This window comes from Chamaea fasciata, unplaced genomic scaffold (genome assembly GCF_029207755.1).
Source record: "Chamaea fasciata isolate MVZ Bird 193981 ecotype frontalis unplaced genomic scaffold, bChaFas1.0.hap1 SCAF_170, whole genome shotgun sequence".
In the NCBI taxonomy this organism is placed as follows: Eukaryota; Metazoa; Chordata; class Aves; order Passeriformes; family Sylviidae; genus Chamaea; species Chamaea fasciata.
Window position 1 is genome coordinate 59,200 of NW_027094255.1, and position 26,102 is coordinate 85,301.

At 49.0% G+C, this 26,102-nt stretch overlaps 1 protein-coding gene across 1 annotated transcript; it reads left to right on the plus strand.

The window, feature by feature from the left end:
* The first annotated feature begins 8,414 nt into the window (after window positions 1-8,414).
* LOC136304768 (serine/threonine-protein kinase PAK 3-like) lies at window positions 8,415-19,362 on the plus strand. The gene is made up of 10 exons (XM_066208215.1): window positions 8,415-8,493; window positions 8,876-8,913; window positions 9,358-9,480; window positions 10,057-10,398; window positions 13,355-13,467; window positions 14,106-14,223; window positions 15,067-15,166; window positions 15,613-15,809; window positions 17,773-17,910; window positions 19,279-19,362. Exons 1-10 carry the CDS (start codon window positions 8,415-8,417, stop codon window positions 19,360-19,362), a joined length of 1,332 nt encoding a protein of 443 aa, XP_066064312.1.
* The last annotated feature ends 6,740 nt before the right edge of the window (window positions 19,363-26,102 follow it).

The window sequence follows — 26,102 nt, forward strand, 5'->3', positions numbered from 1 at the left end:
TTAGGGGTTTCAGTCTCTGTCCGTGACGATGGTCGTGACGCAGATGAGGGAACTTCAGGCCATCTCGTACACCACCCCGTGACTCACAATTGTCGTCAAGAGAGCTCCTTCAGCAGGGTTCCGTAGTCTTGCAAAGTCTTCAGGACTCATCCATGTTAGTAGCATATCCTGGAAAAAACAGAGACAGTAGAGAGCGTGTATGAAAGAGAGAGAGAGTGAGAGAGAGAGAGAGAGAGAGAGAGAGAGAGAGAGAGTAAGAGAGAGAGAGAGAGAGAGAGTAAGAGAGAGAGAGAGAGAGGAGAAATAGGAAAAGGAAATAGAAACAAAACAAATCAATCAATATTGATTAAAACAATTTCATCAAAATAATCAAAACAAATCATCAAATTCCTTAAAGTTATAACAATTTTCAAACAAAAGCTTAATTTTGATTACAATATAACATAATTAAAACAAACAACAATAATCAAAACAAGCAACCAACTAGTTCAAATTAAGCTGCTGTTGGAGGTCTAATTTTCACTCTTAGGGTAGTACGTCTTGTGTCAATAACTTTGGGAGTGTCTCTTGCAAAAGGGGTATTGATTAAACTGTGCGCTTCCATTATAGATGCCAAGTGGGTTAACTTCTTCATCATTTTCCAATTTAGGATGTATAAAATGATTGCTAAGACAAAACCAATCAAAACCAAAACCGAAAGAACAACAGGGGGGTGACACACTCTGTTCAGGATACCTGTGGCAGCAGGTGACCACCCAAAAAGGATATCCCACCACCTGTATTCAGCATCTTTTTTGACCCTTTCTAAAACACAATGTATTTCTTTCACATCATGATGGACTGTCACCAAAGTGTTCTGTCCATTTTTCTTGACCTTTTCCAAAATTCCTACTAAGTCTTCGTGAAGCAACAATTGCTTAATTAAAGTCAGATTCATTCCAATGGGGGCAGATGTTATCCGGTGAAACAGGGTAAAATGTGATTGTAAAATGTGATAGCATGTAACTGGGGCTGAGCAAGAAAAGTCACATCCTGTAATTGGGGTAAAATTGCAGACACAAAAATTTGAGTGATTTTTAAGATTCACTCCTATTTCTTCTACAAACACTACATCACAAGCAGTCCTTACACAAGCACGTCCATTGCCTATATACACAAGCACTCTTTCAGGACTTTCGTTAGGGTGTACTTCAAAATGACAAATAGTTTGCTCTGTGTCCAAACAAATGTCTTGAGCTATGATTGCATTACTCTCACAGATGAACCCTTGTTTTTCACAGACAATACATGACTCTAAATTAACAGTTTGCCATTTCTCACCATTTTGATAGGCCTATTCCCTATGCTCGGAAAGATAGAGGACAGCTCTATCATGATTCAGTCCTAATGCAATGATGGGGAATATCGAGTGCAAAAAGGCATTACATATGGTTAACACAAAAGCTGTGACTGTTGGTATTGGGGTTACAAGTAAAGTTCACCAACTTCCACCAGGATTGGAATTCCTTTTCAAAATCATTTGCATTGTCCCAAATTATTTTCTGAATTTCAGTAGGAAAAGTGCCTTCTTTTCCTTCCCTTATGATTGAGGCAACAACTGTCTGCATCCAAAGCTGTGTCTGGGTGCAGCTAAGAGCCAAAGAAACATTGTTTTGTGTAGCACCAAGTGCATCGATTAACATTTTGTGATCATTCACATTCACCTTTTCCCAATTTGATAATGTGTTTGATAGCAACCACTGATGTGTCCCCAAAACCAATAAGGACAACTGCAATGGTTGTTGTAATTCGGTCAAATCCCTAGTTGTAGAAGCCAATTTGTTCATTAATACCTCTAAATCAATACTGTTCAAAATTCCCAATTTAAGATATTTATCATGGTTTATATGGCCTTCATGTCCCTCGGAGTTCTCCTGTAAAAAGTAAGCACAAGAGAATCTGCCACCAGAAGGCAGAAAGTTAGAATAATGGAAATTCTCCAATGTGCATTTATTCAATACTCTTTCCCTAGAGCATCAAAGGTTACCCATGTGTATTTATTCAGAGGGGTTTTTAGCACTAGTGGTACCTCTCCCTCCGTGGGGAGGTCCACCAAAACAGGTTGTCCAGGGTAACGTGCTGGATTCTTGGAATCACTTGGTCCCCGTAGTGAGGGAACTATGCTTGGAGCTGTTGGGCCAAAAGGAAAAGCATCAGTAAACCAAGGATTTGCTGACTGTTCGGGGGAAAAGGGAGGGGCTATAACTGAGGCAGGTTTGTCTTGGATGCTATCCAAGTTTTCTGCTTCTTGTACTGCCAGTTTTTCCACAGCTCCTTCAGTTATTGAGAAGATGTTACAATAATGTTCAATCTGAGCATACCACTTTCTTACTGAGGCTGTCTGGGCCACCCCATCAGGTGGGGGAGTCCCAGTAGTGACTGACTTAAAAACTTGGAAAGGTCTTCTCCAAACAATTGGTTGTTGTGGTACAATCTTCTCTACTTCTGTCAGAGCTAGGCTAACCACAAGCAAGCCTTTTTCCCAGGTAGTATACCTCTTTTCAGCATCTCTGAAACCACGGGAATAAAAACCAACAGGCCATGTCGGACCCTCAGGACCCCACTGCCATATGTGTACTGACAACCCTGAGGAAGCAAATCCCCATTCTACCTGAAAAGGATCTGTTGGGTGGATAGGGCCTAGGGCCTGATGAGCTGTGGCTCCAAAAATCAACAACTGTGATGCCTTTTCCTGAGAAGGGCTCCAGTCCCATTTTACTCCCTTTCTCAACAAATCATAAAGAGGTCTGGCAATTATGGAAAAATCTGGAATGTGTTTTCCCCAAAACACTAATAATCCCAAGGCATGCTGTAGATCTTTCCTGGACTCAGGCACTTTAATTTGATCTGAGGAGGTTAGGGTGTCAGGTGGGATACATGTCAGACCTCCTTTCCACCGGATACCCTGAAATTTTACTTCTTGAAAAGGCTTTTGTAGTCTCTCTAAGGGGACCTGCAAACCAAGGCTTTCTAAGTGGGAAGTTATTTTCTGTTGAACACCCCCACTTGCTGTGTTTTATTGTTAAAACTTGTGCTAGGGAGTACTGTGGCTTGTTGCCCAAGGCTTGTGGAAGAGGAGGTGCGCTGGGTTGTCGGTTGGATGATCCCGACACAATAGGTTTGGGACAGGGCCAATTAGAAATTATTTTCGCCAATTTATCATACGGCTATTTATCCATTACTCTCGTGGAACTCCCCTTTTCAGCCCTAGCAACCACAGCTGCTGCCGGTTGCAAATTTGTTTTCCCTTTTCTGGGTTTTCATTAGGAGAAGCAATGTGCCTGACTCCTCTGTGTTTTTCTGGTTTGTCCTCTGAGTACTTCACTGGTCCATATTTTCTACTGTAACTTATTAACTCTTCTGCTACCTCACTCCATGTCCCAACTTTATGACTGCTGTTACATTGTGATCTAGGAGTTGTGAAAGGTGAGAAGTCAGTGGAACCAGTTTGATCTCTTGTATGTCCAAGAAATCTTTCAAGTCTATCTACCGGAGAGATAGATGCTATTGTTTTCTGAAGAATTGCTGTTGGTTTAAGAGACTCTGGCAAACCTCCAATTAGGGGGGGTCATAATCTCAGGTTTTACAGGCTGTTGCAATGGTGACTCATAGCCAGGGATTAATTTCCATTCATGTATCATTTGCAAGCACGCCGCTTGGTGTATGTTTTCTAGGAGTTGGTCTGAGGTGCCAACTATTGCCAGAGGGTCGCCCCTCTCAAGGGGGTTTAACCCCCCTGCCCAGTAAGCTGCACGCTGTGTCAGGGACCATGGAGCAGGCGTATTTCCTGTTGTTAAGAAAACTCCATGTCCCCAATAGCCACTTGCTTCTTGTTCACTTAATTTAATTTGGTCACCCACAGTGAGTGAGACTCTAAAAACATACTCCGTCTCTGATTCACTAGGGAGGCGGGAGTATTCTTTCTTTAATTGAGCTAATTCGGTGGCTGTGTATGGTACTTCTTTGGTGGTTATGTGGGGATCATGATCCTCTTCATTTATATAATTATATTCTGTTTTAATGAGAGGTCTCAAGTTGGAGCAACAGTGTTCCCCACAATTTTGCATGTGTACTAATTCTTTCTGAGGATATATTTGTTTAAGGCTGTATGTCTCCTTTCCTTCTATTTCTGTGGGTGAATCTGCAGATTTTAAGTTTTTACTTCGCCCTTCTGCAAGGGAAATCTGCAGCAAATAATTCTCATTTCTTTCCTGTTCTAATTGTTCTTTCAAAGCTTCTACCATATTTAGCAGGGATTCTATTACTGCTTTTTCTTCACTTACCCGTTCAAAACGGGTTTCTATGGCTGCCGAAAGGCAGGCCCCCAAAACTGAGCAAAGAATGCTTTTATTTCTGCCCAGTTTGTATCTAGCATCATGTTGCAAAGAATATATTCTATCTACAATGTTTTCAAAGTTAAACCAATTATTCTGTGCCCACCTTTCTCCGTCTAGAGAAAGTCTAGCACCATGTTTTGCTAACAAGGCATAAAATGCATACTTATCTTTTTCATTCATTTTGTGAAGGGACCAAAACCACTCTCAGGGAGGTACTCTTCAAGTTACACCAAAGGCACAGCTAAAACGGTGTTTCCCTTCACTTCCCTGGAATGGGCGAGGAGACCAAAACTGCCTGGGAGGTTCACCTTAGTTACAAATAGTTGTCTCCTCAACTACACTAAGCAGCCCAAAACACAAAAATTAACTGCAGTCCCATCTTTTGCACAATGAGATCTTTCTGAGAAATCCTGACGACAGGGAGTGCTATTCGCCGGGGTGTATACAGTTTGCGGGAATTTTCCCTCGCCCCCCTTGCTTTCTAACAGCGCTCACCGAAGTGGCGTGCTAGGTGCTGCTGAGACGAGGGTCCTTCCCCTTTTACAAACGATATAAAACCCGCCACCCCTCTGTCCATCAAGATCCTGTCCGTGACGCCACTTTAATGTCACGATCTGCTCACAGAAGCGGGGTTTGTGATGGTCCGTTTTAGGGATCTCAGAGCGCAAAAGACACAGCGGGGGACAAACTCAGTTTACTCAACCACAAATGCACCTTTATTTAGTGCCAACAAAGGCAATAATGGGGAGAGAAAAGAGAACAGTAAGAAAGACAGAAAAAGAGGGGAAAGGGATTATAGCTAGGATTAACGTGGAGGGTCAAGTCTTCGAGGCTTTTGAAGATGCCTATAGACGCGAGTGTCTCCAGTGGGGTGATCACAAAGTCTGTGGTTAACTCAGGGCTCCTTAGAGTCCTCACCGAAGCGACAGGCAGTTGGCCAAACAGGTGGGGGAAATCATTGCAGTGTGTTCATTAAGAGAACTCAGAACAAGTCGGCCGTCAGCAGGTACAGTGACAACCAGTACAAGTCAGCAGGCGCAGTCACTTCACCTTGACTTGCCCAGTGTTTCTGCTCAGGTTCTGATGTTCCCATATGGATGCTGGGTTTTTCCATCGAACACACCTGCAGGCAGCACTTGGCCAACATCCCACCTCAGCCAGGCCAGAACTCCTGTGTTGAGATTTTAAAGTTCCTTTTAGGGGTTTCAATCTCTGTCCTTGAGGATAGTCGTTAGGCAGATGAGGGATCTTCAGACCGTCTCTAACACAGAGATGTCGCAGCACAGCTGGTCTGTAGCTGGACAAAATAAATCTGGTCATAAATCCAATTGGGCTAACCTGGCTTGTTCTAGAAACAAATCCCTAGGTCAACAATTGAACTCAAGCAGAGACCTCAGACAACCCCATCCGAGCCCTGGATGCAAACACATCACTGGCCAGAGAGCTGGGCAGTGCAGAGATCCCAACTAATCAGCTATCCAAGCCTGGGAAATTCAAAGCCCCTCTAAAAAGAAGCTGTGAACAATAAAAGGAGCTGTTTGCTGACAACCTTTGGTGCGTGCTGTGTCATGTGCCTGTCTCCAACCCACGACCCTCACGTAACAGGAGAATTCTGTAAAACGCTAATTGCAGTGGGTTTAGGATGAGGTCAGGCTCAGTGGGAATGCCCAGGTTTGGGAATACAGCTAGAGAGCCAAGCTGGGAGCACTGCTTGGAATTGGCTGGTGTGAGCAGCAGGAATGTTGCTGGCTGGAACATTTTGAAGAGCTGGAGAAAAGAAGCGTTTTGTGGAAGGCCACCAGCTGCCCTTTGCCAGCAGCAGAAGGTGTGAAGGTCCTCTTTGAGGGCCGTCTCTGCACAAGGACAGCCTGGCCTTCTCCAGTACCCAACCATCTTTCAGGCTTTAGGGCTCGCCTTGTCCCTCACTCTGGAGAAGCAGCTTGCTCTTGGAACTCACATATGCACAGTTTCTGGCTGGATTACTTTGTCTTACCACAGACAGCCCTGGAGACAACACTGCATTGAGGCTCAATCCGCAATAAAAGGGGATTTTGTTCCAGCTTTTCCCTCGCACCAGTGAGCAGCAAGCACACCTGGGCCTCCTTCAGGTCTCTGTGTGGGCTGGTAGTCAGCTTCTGTTGGCAATTTAAAGCTTTTCCTCTACTTTTGGCAGCAAAGAATGAAGCATACCCAGGTGCACCCAACCCCAAGTTTCCCTCTAAAAAATGACAAATTTCATTCTCCTCTATTCAAGCCGTCAAGAAAACAAACTTTCTTGAGTGAGCTGGGCACAGTGTCCTCCAAGACCATTCACGAGTAGGACATGTTCCAGGGGAAGACTGGCAAACCCAGAGTTTACCCATGCTTAGGAAACCTTTGCAAAACCTTCCCACCTCTAGTGGTGTTGCAGCCTCCTGAGCTCCTGGAGGCCCCAGTCTCCTCAGGCACAGTTTGGACAGGAGGGGGACGGTTCAGTTTCTGAGACGTGGAGACAGGAGAAGGAACAGGCTGCAAACACTGGTACAAGGGCAGGGCTGCTTCCATTTATGGTGCCATGTGGCAGCACAGAACCTTTGATTGAATGTGTGGGAGGTGCTGAAGGGCAAAAATTCTCAGTGATAAGGACATCTTCACTTATCATAGCAAGGGAAGTGAAAGAGAATGTGCAATCTATCTTTCATGGAAGCTGTTCAGTTTTTAACAGATTATTTTTGCTGAAGACATGCCTAGGCAATGGTGATTTTAGAGCATTTTGTGACTCTCATAGTTATCCTCACACCGGTTTCGCCACATTTTCTCTCTTTTCTTTCCTGGTGAAGGATTTCTCCTGCCCAGCTGGCTTCTGGTTGGAGTTCTACACTCTGGAGTCCCCGAGTTTTCTCAGCAGCCTTTGCAGCGAGTCCTCAGCCAACGTGTGGCTCTGCTGCCATCCCAAATCTGTGCCTGCCTTGCCCAGCCAGGGCGCAAGTGGGGCATGCGCTGGACATGGCTGGAGAATTGCAGGGACAAAGTCCTCCAGTGTTGTGATGTTCCGCCTGGTTGGCTCAAACCTTGTCACTCCACATTGAACCCTGCCCCTATTGCTTTGGTATTGGCTCCTGCCCCCAAAACTCCTCCCTTGGCCCTTCCCCTTCCAAGCTACTGCAAAGGCACTGTGAGGGGTTCTGCTTCCTGCTCGGGGTTAGAGTTGGAGTTTGCCTCAGGAAACGATCCTCAGAGGGGCACAGCTCCCGGGCCCTGCGGGCAGAGCTGCCTTGCCCAAGGACAGCCGCTGTGGCGGCCGGGGCAGCTGCACGGCCCAGGGCCAAAGCCCCGCGGCACCCTCAGTCCAGCCCGCCTGACCGGCCCTGCGGCCTCACCCGGGCTCGGGGCTAGCAGCAGCAGCTCCCTGCTCACTGCTGGAGCTGGTGGCCTTCAGCTTCTCCCCGCTGCCTCCTGTCAGTCCCTGCCTGTCCTCAAGGTCGGCAGGGCAGCCGTGGCCAAAGTGGAGCCTCTGGAATTGGTTCCACGGCCTGGCAGAGCTGCCCCCTCAGCCCCCTGTGTCTCCCCGTCCTTCAGCAGCTCCTCAGGGGACAGCGCCGGGGGCCACCGGCAGCTCCCAACGCTCCAGGGACACCCGGGGCTGGAACTGCTGCTCCGCCCGGCCCGGCCGCCAGCTGGGGCTGGGCACAGCAACAGGGGGCACAGGGGGCACAGGGGGAAAAACAAGAGCTGAAACAGGCAGCCGAGGAGGGAAAGAGGTAAAAATGCAGCCTAGGCCTACACAGACATCAGTCTCTCCGTCGGTATCAATTCACAGACCATCACAGAGCGTTTGCTTTGTGATGTCAGGGCACGGTTGCCACGTGGTCGTGGTGACATCCGAGGTTGTCTTGGTGCACGGAAGGCCTCAGGGGTGTCAGAGCAGCTCTTGAGCTTGCTCAGCACAGGAGCTTTTGTCCTGCACTTGAGTCTTTTGTCAGTGGGCAGCTGAACACGGAGAGTAGCCTTGCTGTTCTTTAGTGTTAGAGTTTACAAACTTGCACAGCAGCTGCCACAATGATTGGGCAGCTTGCAGCTGTAGTTTTCTCTGTTTATGGAGTCGGATATACCTGCTATTTCCTGACACAGCTGGCACGTAAGTAGAGGTTTCCCCTGGGTGTCACCTAACCTGGCTTTTGTATGTCTTCCTGCTCTTTCTTAGTGACTGAGTTGATTTGGAAACAGAAAGGCCATTTGGATGCCGCTTGGGTAAAGCGCTGTCAACACGTTCAGCTCAAAAGGGGGTGTCTGTAGCCAGGGCTGTGCGGGCAGCATTTGCAAGGGAGCCTGCAGGGGTTGTGTTCCCTCCATGAGAGAGTGTGTGGCAGCAGAGTCTGTCATTTCCTCCCTTTGCTGGGTCAAGCGGGACAACTTTGAAAATGTGGACTGGGAGGCCTTCTTGGAAGGTGCTGTAAAAATGCTCTGGTTGTCTCCAGCGTTGTCAAAAAATCTGGTTTATTTTCCCTTGCCCACTGCAGGTCACCTGAGCCGAGTGTTCAGAGGTTCTGATCCTGAGGTGAGTAAGAAAGGAACATTTGATGTTCCTGGCGTTTAAGAATTGTGCAGCAAGCTGTCAGCTTGGCCTGTGGCAGTAGAGTGCAGAGGACCAGATGAGCAGGCTGCAAGAAAATCCATTTCCATGTCTGCAGCAGCAAGAGCAAAGGCGTCACTGGCTATTTCCTAATTTTCCATTTCCTCATTTTCCATTGCAGAGCTTCAAAAGAACTAAAAGCCCAGTTTTGCAGGGAGAAAGTTGCCCCCACATAGTAGCCAAGGGGGGAAAATCTAATTCAGAGCAATTGGCAGCACAGTTGAATCAACCTATTTGAATTTAGTCCGAGCGACTTAGAATCCCATTGCTCTTAAGGTCGATGATTTGTGCTTAGTACAGCCGGTTTGAGGGCTGAAGAGAAGGAAGCTTATAAATGAGCCTGTATCTCACCGTCCTCTCTGTCCACAGATCACAGAAGCAAGAGCAGACTCTCCTCTGGCTCCCTCTGCTCCTGCAGAAGAGGCCAACGAGGAGCCAAATGACCACAGGCCTCCAGCAGCGGTCACACCACAGCTGGAACTTTCCCAGACGGTAAGTGCCACTTCTGGAGGGTGCTGTCTTTAGTGCAAGGCAGAGGTGCAAGTTTCTGCCCAGCCAGCTCTCGCTGCTGCTGGCTGAGGATGCTGAGTGCTGCAGTGCTGCCAGGACCTAGGGTCTCCCCCCAGCCAGTGACAGCTGGGCAATGGGCTTTGATCTGCCACGTTGAGGCACCAAAGGGCTGGTGCTCCGCGTGAGCATCTGGCTCAGCGAAGCTCTATGTCTTGGCTTCTGCAGAGCTATAGCCCAAGGGCGCACGGGCTCCTTCTGGAAGTCAAGAGATTTTGTTTGTTTGTTTTCCTACTTGGGACACCTGTGTTTGGCTTCTGGAAAGTTTCTGTAGTTTTCTCGAGTCGTTCATCACTTCTACAGAGTCTTTTGGGCGCTCCAGTTGTGCCCAGCCTTGTCACGTGCAGAGATTGGCACTGGGAAAGGAAGTTGGCAGTGGAAGCAGAGGTGGGCAGGGACACAGAAAGAAGTGGCTGAGCGAATGTGATTTTGAGGCTGAAAGAGGAAAAAGCTGAGCCTGATGGCAGCTCCCTGTCACTTGCTCTGCGTTTGTGTGTGCAGAATCTCAAGGCAGAGCCACAAGCAGAGCTGCCTGAAGCTCAGAGTGACATCAAGGCAGTGAAGAGGAGGAACACAGAAGACATGATGGAGATTCATCCTCGAGAGGAGATGCATCTCCATCAGCAGAGGGGACATCAACAACCTCAGGTGAGTGAGAGAGGTGAAGCTACTCCAATGAGGAAACATCCTCTCTCACTTTATCTTCAGAATGACAAGGAACAGCTGCAAGCAGGGCTGCAGGAAATGGAGGCTAGGATCAAGGCAAAAGAGAAGAGGATGGAGCAAGAAATGGAAACAATGAGAGCCATACTCAATGCCCTCCGTCAAAGTCTTCAAAAGCAAGTGAGTGAAACAGCAATAACTGCCACAGTCACCAAGCTGGTGCTTTCTGCCCTTCTTGCCTTTCCACTGCAGAGCAGCAGGCAAATGGGGTGATGCCTCTGAGGGCCATCCTGCTGTAGTGTCTGTGGCAGCCATTCTAAAGGACATTTCCTGGTGTCTCGGATCTCAACTGCTGCCCTGGACAATGGAAGTAGTCCTTTGGCCTTTTGGCCAGCAGTCATCCAAACTGACTCCTGCTGGCCTCTTCTCGCTCTCCTCGTTTCTTGTGGTGTTCTAACAGTGGAACATGGTGCCCAAGATGGAGGATGGAAACAAGCTGTCTGTAGCCCTTGTAAATCTCTTCTTTCCCTTTGCTCACAGCTGATGACTCTTGGCTAAGAGGGACAAGCTGTAGTCTCTGACTGCTTTGTTCTCTTTGACTCGAGGTGGAAGTGTTGACATCTGGCCAGGCAGCCTGCAAAGACCTCCTGCAAATGACTGAGAAGGAGGAGCCCCAGGATCGGCGTGAGCCACAGGAACTGCCTCCACCAGAAATGCTGCCGGTTGAGAATGACCTGAACGTGGTGGAGGACAAGAGCACTCCGTGGGGGGAGGTAGAACATTTGAACAGGGAGCTGCAAGTGTGTCTGCAGCCCTTGGAGGGGGAAAAGAGGGAGGAAGTGCAATATGGTCCTTGGGAGGAAGTGGAATATGGTCCATGTGGCAGTTGTCCTTCAGAAAATCCCTGAAAATGGAAGATGAATCTGGCCATGAACTCCAGTAAAACCAGCCTTTGGCTTTGGCCCATCCAGTCAAACGGGAAGTGGATGTGCAAAAACTCCATTTTAAGAGCCCTGCGTGTGGCAGGCTGACAGCATCTTCCTAAGGGCTTGCATTTGGGACGGCATCTCAGGGTCATCTCTGCCAGCCACCTTTCTGAACCAAACTCATTTCTTCTCCCAGATCTACACAGGCTCTTGCACCAAACCTGCTGCAGCAGGAGCATTGTGTCAAAGAGCCTTTGCTCCCCAAGCCGAGAAGGTGAGCCCGGGCAGTCGGTTCATCTGCAGCGCTGACACAGCTGCTGCTCAGCAACAGCAGATCGAGGAGGACTCCCTGGAGCTACTGAGTACGTCTTGTGTATATCTTGTCTGGGGGACGGTGTCTTGTGTGCACGTGGCAGCGTAGCTGGACCAAGTGGTCCTCCTCAGTCTGATATCACAGGGACAGTTAGGATTCCCCATAGGAACCTGTGTAGAAAATCAGTCTCTGCTGGCCATCTGTGCTTCAGAGCTGTCTGTCTGTCTGTCTGCTTGTTGTTGTTGCTGTTAGCCAGCTCACCACAAAGGGTTCAGAGCCCCACGCAACGGGGCTGCCGTTTTAGGTGTCTCCTGGAAGCTGGGATCTCTGCTTGAAAGTCAGCATCTTGAATTTTGTTTTCCTCAGGGACAGTTGTCAGCACGGAAAATCCCATGACAAAATACATCAAAGTCGAAAATATCGGCAGCGGGTGAGTCCAACCACAAAACCATAGGCCAGGTGTTTTCCTGGTGGAGTATCTATTAGGTCTGAAGTCAGGCCAGCTGCAAACGTGTTCAGACACTGAGGCTAGACTGTCCCATCTCTCAGTACCAGTCAGAATTTGTGAACCTGGCCAGAAGGCGTTATCAAAGACATCTCCACACTGCCAAGGTCTTGCCTGCAGTAGGCAACAGGACCTGGTAGATCTCCTGGTCTCTCAAGTGTGGGACAGCTGTGTGCTAATTTCCTTTGCATTTTTGTATATCTATATTCAGCTGGCCACACTAACAGAGGGAGAATGATCTTGCTTGCCTGAAAGAGGAAGCCTAGCCCCTATCATAGCTCTCTTTGCAAGAGTTTGCTGAAGGAAATATTCCATGGTCAGGATTAGAACTGCACAGTTTAGAAACTGAAACCCGAGAAGAAAGAAGAAACTCTCTTTCTGAGCTGAGACAGTAAACCCCAATGCTTCAGGCCCAGTGGCCATGCACTTGAGAGCAAAATGCATCATCTGCCTTCTGACAGAGCCCTTCTGCATCCTGCAGGTTCTAGGCATTTCCAGCAGAGATCTCCAGTCTGGGCTGGCTTTCACTCCAAGGTCTAAACGGTTTCTCCTTTCTTTGCTGCTCTTTTGTTTCTAGGACTTTTGGAGAGGTTTGTAGAGCGCTCGACACTGCCACAGGAGGAGAGGTAAATGTCAACAGCCCCCACAGACTCTGCTGCTCTTGGGGGCTTTCCTCTCTGCTGTCAGCTGTGGCTGCAGCTTTGGCTAGAGCTGTGTTGAAAAGACACAAGAAGCACAGACTTGTGGCAGCCTGCCAGTTGCATTTGGGACAGTCTTTGTCCTTCTCAGCTGCCAGAAGGAAGGCAAGGAGGGTAGTGGCTCCTTTCACTGAAGGACTCGCTCACTTGCTGAATTGCTGAAACAACAGTTGTGCCTCCTCAAGCATCTCCCTGCTCTTTGGGGCTACAGCTTGAGTCCTGAGTTCTCATTTCTGACTGTCAGCAAATACATCTGAATGTCACTGGTAGTTCCCTTAGCCACCTGCAGTGCTGCACTTAGGAAGTGCCCTTAGGGAGAGAGCTGCAAGGCATCCCTAAAAGCCCTAAGCCCTGCCCATAGCCCAAGAGGTAGCCACAGAGTAGTAAGGGGCAGATTACTTCTGAATCCCAGAAAGAGCAGCAAAGAGTGTGCTCAGAGGTCTGTGGGTGATAGCTGAGACACCCTTGTTACCAAGTGGACAAGACAAAGTATCAGTGACCACGTGTCCTGTGACTGGTCCCCAAAGGAGCAGAGAAATGGGCTGTTGGAATGTCAGTTGCTAATTACTCCTTGGTCTAATCGCAAGGCACTTTGGCACAGCTTAGCTGTGTCATTCCAAAACCATGCGCTGCATGAGCGTTGTGGTCTCCTGCCACCAGCTTGGAAAGTGACTGATTTTCAATGTCATTTTAGGTGGCCATAAAGAAAATCAATCTCCAGGGACTGCGGAAGAAGGAATTAACCTTCTCTGAATTACTGGTCATGAAGATGAATGGGAATCCCAACCTGGTCAACATTTTAGACAGGTGAGTTGTTGTGCTTCTGTCCCATGAATGTTTGGTTACCTCTTGCAGAGACGCAAAGTAAAAACCCACTTTGGTCACTGGCAGAAAATAGAGCTGTTAATTATTGGTTGATTCTTATTGCTCTGTTCATCTGCCATGGATGGGAAGAGAGTGCATCTTGCCTGCATGAGTCGTGCCTGGCATGTGTAGTTTGAAAAGTGTTCAAAGACCTGGATCAATCATATCTAAGTAAATCAACAGCCTGCAAGTTCAGTGCTGCCATGTTGTTTTGGGGCTTGATTTTTTTTCAAGTATCTTCTTAGGTGCGGATAAACGAAACAAGGATTTGCCTTGGATTGTGTCTCCTCTTTTCCATGGCTTTGCATGGCAGGAAGACTAGGGGCTTTTTTCCCAGAAACATGCAGCTTGACTGGTCTTTTATTTGGCCTGTTCCTAAACTGCATTTTTCACTTGCTGGCATCTCCTTTTTCACAGCTCTGCCTTTCTCCTTGAGACAGACTGCAAACACTGCACAACCTAGAGGCAATGTCATTCCTTTTATTCTCTCCTTGTCACAGAGGGACCTGGAAACAAGAATCAAGCACGAGACCAAGGTAGCCATGCATGTTTATGTCTATGCCCTTGTTTCCTTCTTTCAGCTACCTTGTCAATGAGCAATTCTGGCTGGTTATGGAGTACGTGGATGGAGGCACGCTGAGTGAAATCATCAGCAAGGTCTGCCTTTCTGAAGACGAGATGGCAGCAATCAGTCGTGAGGTCAGGGATCCCATCTGTACTTCTCAGGCCTTGGGCAGGGTGGTCTGGGAAACTGGGCTCAGAACTGGAGTGATTCCATGTGCCAGCCTTTGTTTCAGTATTGCTGGTGTGCTATGGGCAGGCAAGAGCATCTCAAGACAACTGCCTGCCAGGGCCTCTGCACTCACTGGACTCTGATCCTGTACTCTTATCTCCTGCTGTTGTATTCTCGCTCTGTTTCTTGTATTTGTATCTGCCCTTCTCCGCCTTGCCTCTTTAAATGTTTACCTCAAGCCTGTCTGCACTGCATTCCTTGCCTGTAAAAGCCAAGGTGGTGGCAGCAGGATTTGAAACAAAGTGCAAACAAAAGAGAGAGATTCATTTCTCACAGTCCTAAGCTGAAAAGGACAGCAGTGCAGCCAAAATGCTCTCTGCTCATGGAAGGGAACTGCTGTGATACTTCCAAGTCTGTGCTGAGGCCAGCAATAAAACCTTTGTCATGCAGCCTCCCAGCCAAAAGTGATCCAACTTGACAGCAAAGGGAGGGACATTTTCTTTCTTGGCAACCCTCGTTTGACCTCTGCATGAAGAGAGCACATGCACTGCAGCAGCAGTCATTCTGGCTGCTTTGCAGAAGGCAGTCTACAAAGGCAGTTGCTGCTGCTCTTCCAAAGGCTGGCATGCCTCTCCTTAGAAAGGTGCTGCTCTGCTAGTCTTGGAGCAGCAAGCTCTTCCTCTCGCTGGCACTGTGTTCTGCCATGCCGCCCCATTCCCCTGGAGAGGGAATTTTTAGGCTGTTTCCTTTCTTGTGTGATGAAATCACTTCCCTAAGTTTCGCCCTCCTGTTTCTGTTTTCTCTCTCAGTGCCTGCAAGGATTGTATTTTCTTCACTCGAAGCACGTGATCCACCGAGATGTGAAGAGCCACAACATCCTTCTGGGAAGCGACGGCTCTGTCAAGCTGGGTCAGTGTATTCTTAGTCAGGTGCGGCGTTCCAAGCACGCAGAGCGTGGGGCTGCTTTGAGTGACTGCCAGCTCCCCAAAAATGGTGCTGGTGGGAGTGCAGGGGCTCCTGTTGCAAGCTGAAGGCAAAATTGCAACATGCACAGAGGTGTGACAAGGAACCACAAGCAGTCAAGAGTGGCGTGGGTCTGTGTCCCTTCCAGAGGGAGAGAGCTACAATCTAAAGCTTCAGGGGAATAAAGGACACTGCTGTGAGCAATGTTTAGAAAGCTGGCATTTTTTTGCAGGTGGCCAATACCACACTTCCTGGGCTTAAGCCCCGAGGAAAGGAAGTGTGGACAGTGCTCCAGGAGATTCAAGAGCACATTCTTAGACTGAGAGCGGGGAATTCTTTTCTTTGGGTTCCTAATTTGAGGTGATTTTCATTGTGTGTTGTTTTCTCCACAGCTGATTTTGGCCTCTTTGCTCAGCTCCTCCCTGAGCAAAGTAGGCAGAGCTCAGTGGCCAGGACACCTGGGTGGATGGCTCCTGAAGTTATGAAAGACCAACCGTATGGCCCCAAAGCAGACATTTGGTCGCTTGGAATCGTGGGCATTCACATGGTGGAAGGAGAAGTTCCTTCCTGGAATGAAACTCCTGTCTCGGTAAGGTGCAAATGCTCACCGATCCCGCTGTCTTTCTCAGCTGTCCCATGTTGTGTGTGCCATTGGACAAAATCCCATTGCCATCTGCTGGCACCACTTGCAGCTCTTTTTAGAAGGTGGCCTCCTAAAAGTGTCCCCTGCAGCACATCAGCATCTGCTGTAGCTTTGGTTGCATCAGAAGGGAAGTGGAAGGTCAAGCAGTTCAGAAACCTGCCATTTTGCCCTCCAGCCATGCCTGACATTTGCTTTTTGAACCATGTTGGAGCTCTGTCTCTGAAGGAAAGGAATTTTACTGTGGAATGGTTAGATATGTTCTTAGTACCCTTGGAAAGGGAGGTTTAATCTTCGCAGTTTCAATTTTATAGACAAAGTAAGAAAAGAGGAAAAAGCCAAGGAAAACCCCAGAGAAAAAGAAAAAGGAAAAATAGCAAAAGCAAGTGAAAAAGGGAAAGAAAAAAAAAAAGAAAAGCCAAAAGAATAGAGAAAAAGAAAAGCCAAAAGAAAGATCAAAAGAGAAAAGAAACAATCACCAAGTAAATCCCAAAGCAGTCGTGCTTCCTTTTTCCTTTTTTGACCACAGCACAACAATTTTTCTCCATGCTGTAGCATCTTTCCCAAATCCTGTGAGTTATCCAGATTTTCAGCTTTTCAAGACATCTGTCTGGGTGGCCTCTCTAAATTCAGGATGTGTTGCTCCCCAACTGCAGTTAGAATTGTATGCCGGACCCTGAGCTGTTTCTGGGTACTTTAAAAAGTTGATGGGCTTGCAGTCAGGTGCCCGTGGCTGGGATCCAAGGGGTGCGGTTGACGCCGCTGCTGTTCCTTTACCGTGGGAGCAGGGACAGCCCTGGGTTGCACAGTTGTAATGACAGGGAGCACTGCAGCTCCCCACCATGCCCAGTGGCTGAGCTCAGCTGCAGAGGGACACGATCAAAGCCCCTTTGATCTCACCTCTGGCGGTGTGAGAAAAGGAAAGCAAGCTGCCATAAGTATTTGCACTCAAGGGGAGTTTGTTTGCTGGTTTAGGTTTGGAAATTTTTCTCTGGATTGAAGAAGATAATAACAAAGTCTCTTTGGTCACCATCTATTTCAGTGCCAGCAGCACAGAGCTGTTGGTATTGTGATGGGCATTTTTACAGAGACCAGGTCAGAAGCCTCCTGGTGTCATGCGCAGAGCCTGCCGAAACTTGCCGTTCTCTGCCCGGCACTTTCTGCGCTGGGCACACCATGAGTGCATTGACTCGAGTATCCAAATGAGCATTGGCTTATCATAGGGATGGCACTTCTCCTTCCTCTGATTTGACCATGAGAAGGTTTCCTTTTGCCACATAAAGAAGCTGAAACTTGCAGACTGCGGACAGACAGAGCTGTAGGTGTCTCCTCTGTGCCCAAAGAGGCATTTTCATGGCAAAAGATTGGTGCAGGCATCTTTTTGTGTCTGTGTTGAATAGGAGATTCCAAATGTTTGTTTCCTTCCCCGAGGAACGCCTGGTGGATTTCCTTTCATTTCTTCCAATTCCCATTGTTTTCTGGAACAGGACAAAAGGCCTGATGAGTTTTGTTTTATGGCAGATGTGCGGAAGGGACCAACGAGCAGTGCAGAGGTGCCTTTCATGTAATAATCCTTGGAAATAGTAGGGTTAGTTAGACTAGCAAAGTGCCTCTTCTAAAAAGCCTGTCAGGCTGCTGTGAATCCTCAGAGAAGGAAACATGCTTTTGCTGATGGAGTTCCCACTAACTACGTCAGTCAATGAAATAGCTGCCAAAGCAAGATCTACTGGATGTTGGAAATCTGTGGCTGCATGGGCATTGGGGTTTTTGTTGGTACAGGAAAGTCAGCTCTGCCTCTCGGCCAGGGCACAAACTGTCGCTGCAGAGTGGAGCTTAAACAATGGGATCTGGGAGGGCAGTTGCAGTTCCAGGGAAAGAAGCAGGTGGAGCCGGGTGTTTCCATTTTCTCCAGCCTCAACTGCTGATAGCCACTGGAGGGAGACCAAGGCTGTGGCAGCCCAACCTGTTCTTGCCGCGCACACGTCACTTCCTGAGCTGCTGCCTGCAGACAGACGAGGCACGGCGCTGGTCTGCCAAGGAGCTGCTGCAGGTAAAATGCCAAGGGGCCGCAGGGGAAACAGTGTCCCAGGGACGGGCTCCTCCTGCACTGAAGTGCAAGGCATCAGATGAGCTCCCCTCCTCCTCACTTCCACACTTGGTGCTTTCAAATGAGAACGCTGAGGAATCCTAGAGTGGCCTGGGCTGGCAGGGACCTGTAAAGTTCATCTGGTCCAAGTGGCCTGCAATGAGCAGGGACATCTTTGAAGAGATCGGGTTGCTCAGAGGCCTGTCCCATCTGACCTTGAATGGTTCCAGGGACAATGCACCTACCAGCTCTCAGGGCAACCTGTGCCAGTGCTGCACCATGCTTTGAGTAAACAGGTTTGTTGTTAGACCTGCTCTGACTCCATCCCCATTTTGTTTAAAAGTATTAGCCCACTTGCTATTGGAAGTGAACCTATGTAAAAAAGTCTTCTATTTTCCCTCAGAAGCCACTTTGAAGTTTTAGAAGGTGGCAATAATGTCTCCCTGGGGTCCATTCTTCTTTCTTCAGGCTGTATAAGTCCAGGTCTCTCAGCCTGTCTTCAGAGGACAGGTGCTCTGTCCTCTGACTGTTTCTGTTGCCCTGTTTTGTAATTTGGTGGGGTGCTCAGTTCTATCTAATGGCAAAAGAGTTGAAGCAGAGCAATGTGGAGAACAGAGGCATGAAATAGTGGTGGAGGAAGCATAGGAAACCAGTCCCAGCCAAGCAGTCAGGCATTTGGCCGTGGGCAGAAGGGGCTGTGGAGGGCTCACTGGGAGCCTCTGAGGGGTTCTGGTTTGTACCCCCCCTCCACTCTTGGATGTTTCTGCCACGCAGACAGGGACAGCTGAGGGTGACTGGTCCCAGCCCCATCTGCTGCCTGGCACGGTCAAGCCGATGGCAACTGCCCCAGGGTTTACTGCCAGCTTGTGTGGCAGAGAGGGAAGTGCAGGATCCAGTGCCGCTCGGCTGTCCCTGCTGGGAAGGAAGGTGCCAGCCAGCACAGGAGGGGCAGGGCGTGGAAAGGTAGGCACTGTTCCATGTCCCTGTGGAAATCAGCACAGTGCCTGTCTTTCAAAGAGAGGGACCTATGTGAGTCATAGAGGTATCCTGGAAAGAGGAAACCCCAGGGAAATTTCTAGAGCAGCGGCAGGGCAAAAGTCCCATCAAGATGAAGACACCAGAATAAACAGATGAGTGGGATTCTGGGCCAGGTTTGCCTATGATGCCAAGGTCCTCATACGAAGCTGTAGGTGCAGATTGTCCCACTGGTCGTGTTTCTGGCTCTTTCTAGAAACCAGAGGGACCCTGATTGAGCCTGTGAAGCACTAAGCTTGGAAAGTCATGGTTCATTGATTTTTGGTTTGTGTTTTTTATTTTCTTTCCTGTGGACAGCATCCGTTTGTAAGATCAGGAAATTCAGCATTCACCCTGACACCGCTGATCATGGCAGTGAAGAAGATAAAGAAGAAGGAGTAGACATGAATGTGACATTCATGTAATGACTGGTTATCTCAATAACCACCTTAGAGAAGGCTTGTAGAGTAGGATTATAGGTTTGATATTCTATATTATCTATATAGAATAGGGTTATGAGGAAATAAAATTGCTGAAACGTAAGCTCATCTGGAAGATTCCGTTCTTTCTCACCCTGTCAATAAGTGCAGCTTTTCTGTCTGAGTGTTCCGTTGTCTGTTGAAGGTGCAGAGTGACATTGACAGCTTCTTAGGTGTGCCTTGAAAGTGGGGAAGGCTCCGCTTCAGTCATCCTCTCCAGACCACAGTGCCTTTGGAATACGGCCCACTGACCGTATTTTGCACACCTGTGGTACTTCAATTTGAGGCAGAAAGGACAGTGGCATTGGCAGGCAAAACCAAAGGAGGAGTGGGGCAGCCAAAAGATCCTGTGCACATGCAGGTCTTCAGCTGTGACTCAAGAGCGTTTGGGTTCGTGCCATTTGGATTTGTATCCCGAAGTGCAATCTCTTTGGCTGCAGGAGAGTCTTGCTCAAGTGAGAAATCAGCAAGATCAGTGAGAATGCTCTGAGAGGTTTCCTCTGGTGCAGAGCTGTCAGCGTCTGTGAGGTGAGAGCGGACGCAGTCTCGCCCAGGGCGGAGGCCCCTGGCAGAGCCCGGAGCAGCCTGAGCCTGGGCAGAGGCAGGCTGCAAGGAGGCCCTTGTAGCCTGGGAGCAGGCGAATGCTCCGCTCTCAGAGCCCGGCTGGCAGCCGGCCGCTCCCGAGGGGAAGCGTAGCCCAGCTGGGCACAGCACAGACGGGTGGCATCGGCCGTCTGCAGTCTGCACAGGAGCAGAGAAAGGCAAACGGCAGCCGAGGGCTGCAGGCCTGGCTGAGGATTCCCACTCTTGTGCCGGCTGCCCTGGAACTCCTGGCAAAGGGGAGCAGTGTGTGCAGCACTCCGGGCACAGGGGAGGGAGCCGGGCTGCTCTGCAGGCTCCAGCACAGAGTAGTGTCCTCCAGGCACGGCGCTTCTGCCGAGGGAACCGAGGTTGGCGGGCGGCAGGGACAGCTTGCCCCAAGGGCCAAACACACACACCCACTGCAATGGAATGCTGCTTTTTATTGCCTTTCCCAGCCCAGGGTGAACCATGTGCCCTTTCCCTTTGGCTGGGTACTGGGGAACTTTTATTCTCTCCTGACTGCCTACCTTTCTGTCCCCTCCCCTCTTCTACTACTTCCCTTTTGGTCTGGGCTTCAAGCTGGCCCCTCTCCCAGCTCCCAGCAAAAGCCAACAAATTAACTAGAACAAATCCAAGCCATAAATAACAGTACCTAGAACCAACAATTTTCATTCATTTTTGTAATCATCTTCCGGCTGCAGCAAAATATTACCCTGTATCTCACAGAGGGAATCGGGGATGAGCCTGTGGCTTGCGCTTGAGCAGGGAACTGATTTGGATGGGAGCAGAAGGCTTTCAGTAGGTGACTGGTGTTTTCTTGATTAATTTCTGAAGGAAAGACACAACGTGGCTTCAGTCAGCAAACAGCTTTTCAAGGTGCAGTGACAAAATGCTTGGGAGCAATTCCCAGAGAAGGAAGGTGCTGAGAAAATCTTGAACTGAAAGAAATCATGAATTCCCTTAGCATTAACAGAGAGAGTTGAGCTGTCTTATTTCCTCCAGTGCACTGATTAATGTGTGCAAGTGGCTACCTTAGCCTTGAGAATGGAGTAGTCCTCCTAAGAAGGTAGCGGGAATGCATTCAAGGGGAAGCAAGTGGTTCTAGGAGGCTCTTGAGCATCAGAGGAGAATTTGAGGAATGGGATGTTCCCCGAATGACCACCAGAGATCCTTAAGAGAGCCCTACTCTCTCGTTCTTCACTTCTGAGACGTGATTTAAATTTGTCCAATAATTTGAGGGAATATTTAGCCTGTGAGTTTCTGCAAAGTAATGAGTAGGTCTTATTTCCATGGTTACAAATCAGTAGGTGAGATTTCTGAGTGAGCACATGTTAGAGAAGTGATTCCCCACACAGGCAGCACTGAAATAAAGTCATGCCTCCTTTCTCACACTGAGCTGGCACCGGGGACCGGGCCCTGCTTGGGAACTTCCATTTTAGTCCCTTCTATTGAAAGGTGAGAATGAAACTTCTTCCAGCCGTTTCCCTCTGGTTTCCATTCTTGGGGGCCAAAGCTCTGTGCTGCAGGTGGCCCGGGTGTGTGCAGAGCAATGCAGCCTCCACAAAGCCCTTGGTTTCCCCACAAGCCATCATGATTTCTTGCCAGGTGTGCCCAGCTGTGGCAGGAGAAAGAGCCCGCAGCGCAGTGGGCGCCGTGCCCTGCCCAGCCGGGGCACTCTGGCACAGAGCAGCAGCAGTGCCAGCACCTTTCAAACCACTCCTGCCTTGGCTTCGCCTGGGACACAGAAGCCTCTGGAAAGCAGCACCACATGTCGCGTTCCCGGCTTGGAGCAGCTGCTGCTGGTGGGGGGCAGACCTGGCCCCTTGTATCGCTTCCAAGTGGGAATCCAGGTGGAGACAGAGACATACATACAGAGAAAGCCCGGGCTTGTCCAAGAAGTGGGCAAATGTATGGGGGAATGTGTTAGGAATCATTTCAACTGTTGTGCCAACACTGCCTGCTCTCCTTTTCTCTCTTCACATTTCCTCTTCTTTTCCATCTCACATTTCCCCCCCTTCCCACTCACAATTCTCACAGTTTTCCTGTCGTGTTTCCCTCCCAGTTTTCTCATTTCCCCCACCCTGTTCAGCTCACTTTCCTCCTGCTTTATCTCTCATCTTTTCCCACCTTCCCACTCTTGCCTGGTTTTTTCTTCCCTCATGCTTCTCACCGTTTTTCCCTCACTTACCCTGCCCTTTTCTCCCCTCACGTTTCCCTTCTTTTCTCCGTCATATTTCTCAGTATTTTCTCTTCTCGTTTCTCACTTTCACCCTCCGGTTTCTCGCCCTTTTCCTCTCACATTTCTCACACTTTTCCCCTCACGTTTAGCATTCTTTCCCCATCACGTTCCTTTTACTTCTCCTCTTGCATTTTGTGCCCTTTATTCACTCCTGTTTTCTGCCACTTTTCCCATCAAACTTCCCACCTTTCTTTCCCCTCATGTTTTCTGCCTTTTTCTGCCCTCTGGTTTCTCACTCTTTTCCCCGCAGGATTCTCACCATGTTCCCCTCACGTTTTCTGCCCCTTTCTCTCTCTTTGCCAGTCAAGTTTCTCACTCTTTTCCCCCCACATTTCCTTCCATGTTTTCCCCCGAGAGTTCTCACGCTTTTCCCCTCATGTTTTTAGAATTTTCCCATTGTATTTCCTGCCTTTTCCTCCTCTCACCTTCCTCTCCTGTTTTCGCTCACATTTTTCACCATTTCCCACTCAGGTTTCCTTCCCTTTTCTTCCCTCACACTTTCCTCCTTTTTTCATTCACATTTCTCACACTTGTCACCTCACGTTTGCTGCCTTTTTTTCCCCTCACATTTCTTAAGCCACTGCTTCCTGTCAGTGACTGTTCCTCTTCAGAAGCTGAGGGGCTTCTCTTCTTTCCTCCTGTCATCCCCTACTCCAAATAATGGGCGCCAGAGCAGCGCTCCAAGAAGCCCCTGCCTGTGCGTCTGCTGAACAGAATGTCGCTGCTCAGCTTGAAGAATCCCATTAAGAACAACCTCAGCTGCACTGCACTTCCTGCTGCAGTTTTGATTAGTGTTTCAATTCTATAGGGTCTTCACAGTGTTCTAAATAAAGAGGTACCCCGAGGGATACACATGGCAGGTGAGCAGCCACTGCACCATCCGCCCCAAGCGGATCCCATCTCCGTTTTCATCACCTCACAGTCACTGTGACTCCTGCCTGGACGAAACCACTTGTGATGCTTCTTGATGCTAAACCAAGTCCATCTGCACAGGAAATGCTTTTGGCCCTCTCCTGGAAAAAAAAGAAAAGTTTTTATTTGAAAACATTCAAACCCCGGAGTTTCTTCCTCTGTTCACCTATTTGAATTGCCTTGACATCCAAATACTGCCAGCCACCGTTCCAAACTGGCTGGTCTGTGTTGGTGTGCGCAGAGCAGAGGTGCCACGCCGTCTCCGTTTCCCGGGTGTCTGTTAATGTCCATTTCAGCAGACGGCTGAGGGCTCGGCCTGCCCCAGCCGCCATCTTGTGCGTGGCTGCCTCTGCTCTCTGGCCTCCATCTTGGGCGTGGCTGCTCCAGCCCTGGCCGCCATGTTGTTCTTGGCTGCCTCAGCCCTGGCTGCCATCTTGTGCATCCACCTAGTCCAACTCTGAAACAAACGTGTCGCTGTTTTGCCAGCAGTCAGCACCAGAGACGCCAACACCAGCGTAAGGAGTAAGCGGCTTTTACTGGAGTGCAAAGCAGCAAAGGAGTACCAGAGGATAAGCTAAACAATGCACCTGATTATTACAGCAGAAGACTGCCCGTAGGGATTAAGAAAGGTACATCGACAGTTACCCATATGCTTTGCCATCCTCCTGACACACTCGTCAGCTGGCGAGCCCCTGTCACACCAAAGGATTGGAAATGCACTCCCCGTAGCCAGGGATTCCTATGCAGCTGGCCCACCCACAGGCCAGGCCGCAGACTTTGCTGTTAGAGACCCCAGATTTTATTCTGTTGAATAAACAAGCTACCAAAACTTTTAGTGCAGGAACATCTGATTTCATCCTTCTCTTGGCCCGGGCTCAGAGAGGAACCAAGGCAGTTTGCTTTGACCATATATCTTCAAACAAGACCACACAGATCTGATTCTGTGGCCTTGTCTGGCTTCTAAGTGCGGAAAGGTAAATACCTGTTGCACTACCAACCGGATTCATCTATCATCCCGGTAACGGTCCTGCCTGTTTTGTTTATGAGCCCATATAAATACAATGTTTGGTTGGAAGGGTCGTCCGGAGGTTAGCTTTGGCTTAGGGCCTGTTGTTGAGTTTTTAGTACTTCACCAGAATTGTCTTTTTACAGGCAGTGGTGCTGTCCCCTCGGCTGCAATGGCATCTTCAGCTGGTCCCACAGGGATTGCCAACACTCTGGTTGTGCTGCACTCCTTGTGAGTGGAGTCGTCAGTCTCTTGGGTGAGCAGATTCTCTGTCACGGAGTCCAAAATTCTGCTCTGGGATTCACCAAGGTAACAAGAGGAAAGCGCTTCTGCAGTTCTGACATGGAAATTGTCCTGCTGCGTGGGCTTTGCTGTGAGTCTGAAACACAGCAGCTCTCTGGCCTTTCGGTGCTGCTGGCTGAGCTAGCTGCTGCCTACTCAAGGCTCAGGTAGGCACCTGAGCTGCCTCGCCGCACTGCAAAATCCATCTCAGTGCTCATGGCACGCCCAGATGCCTTATCTCAGTGGAAGTCCCACCGGCAGTGTCAGAGCAGCGGCTCCTCGGCATTGGTGCTGCCTGTGCTCTCTGCCCTGGCCCTGGCCCTGGCCGTGGCAGTGCTGGCCCTACTGCCATGCATGCACAGGGAATGGGAACTGCTGCCTGACGTTTTTCAGCTGCGCCACTGCTGCTGCTCAAGACACCTCAATGAATGGATTAGTGGGGTTGTGGGCCATATGAGCCTGTGATAGCAAGGTCCTGGACATGAAGGCAGAGGTGCAGAGTGTCCTGCCAGTCCTATTTCAGCGTATTTCTGGGAACCAGGGAATCCCTCTTGATCCTATGAGGCACTGAGTTTGCAAAGTAATGGTTCCATTGTTGCTGTTGTTGTTGCTGCTGCTGTTGTTGTTCTTGTTGTTTTCCCTTTGTGCTGCATCCCTATTTGATGCCAGCCGAGCCTCTCTCCAGATGGGCATCTCTGATCATTGCAGTGAAGCAATGCAGGCAGTTCAGGAGGTGGTGACGACCATTTCAGGATGACTCTCTCCAGTTCAAGCCCTGAGTGGGAGTCAGAATAAAAACTCTATCAAACCTCAACTCCATTGGAAGATTCCCTTCCTTGTCACCCTGTGAATAAGGTCTACATGACCTTTCTGAATTGTCCATTGTCTTTTCAAGATGGAAAATCCTGTTGATGGTGATTTTGGTTCAGTTAGGAATTGCGGAATGGTCTCCTTCTAATGCCAACACGATTTCTGCTTTTCTATTTCCTTCATATATATTCCTACCTCTGTCGACTACTGTTGTATAGTTATATAGTTCCTAGGTAACTTCAGTACTTTTCCTCCTCTGATAGGCAGAAAGACAAAACACGTTCCAAAGTCTCCTATCTGATCTTGCCTCCTCTAGGAGCAAAGGTTGAAACAGCAGTACTGATAGGCAGTACAGCTAGGAGCAAGAAAGAGGGGCTCCAGAGGAGGTGGGAACAAAGCAGGGATATTTCCTCATTTCTTGTGCTGCTAATTGAGAATTCTTGTCAATTATGCTAATGTTCCACACTTGTAAAACCACATTTGCCCTATGTGGGGCGGGTGTTTTTCCATACCTGCCCCTGGAGGCCTCCAGTTAAAGGCCAGATTTGATATTACCTGCTATAGTAATGTGGCAAAAGTGGGTTGTTTTATTTTTCAGTCATTAGGGCACCACTTCCTCCACACTGCGGTGCCTTTGGAATATGGCCCATCCGCCCTTGTTTGCACAGCTCTGGTCCTTCTACATGAGGCAGAAAACACATTTCCAGCCAAAAGCCCACAAGGAGTGGGGCAGCCAGAGCATTCTGTGCAGTTACAGGCCTGCAGCTGTGACTCGAGAGGGTTTTGGTTGCTGCCTGCTGTGGCAGGTGCGTCTCCTCTGTGACTGCCTCTG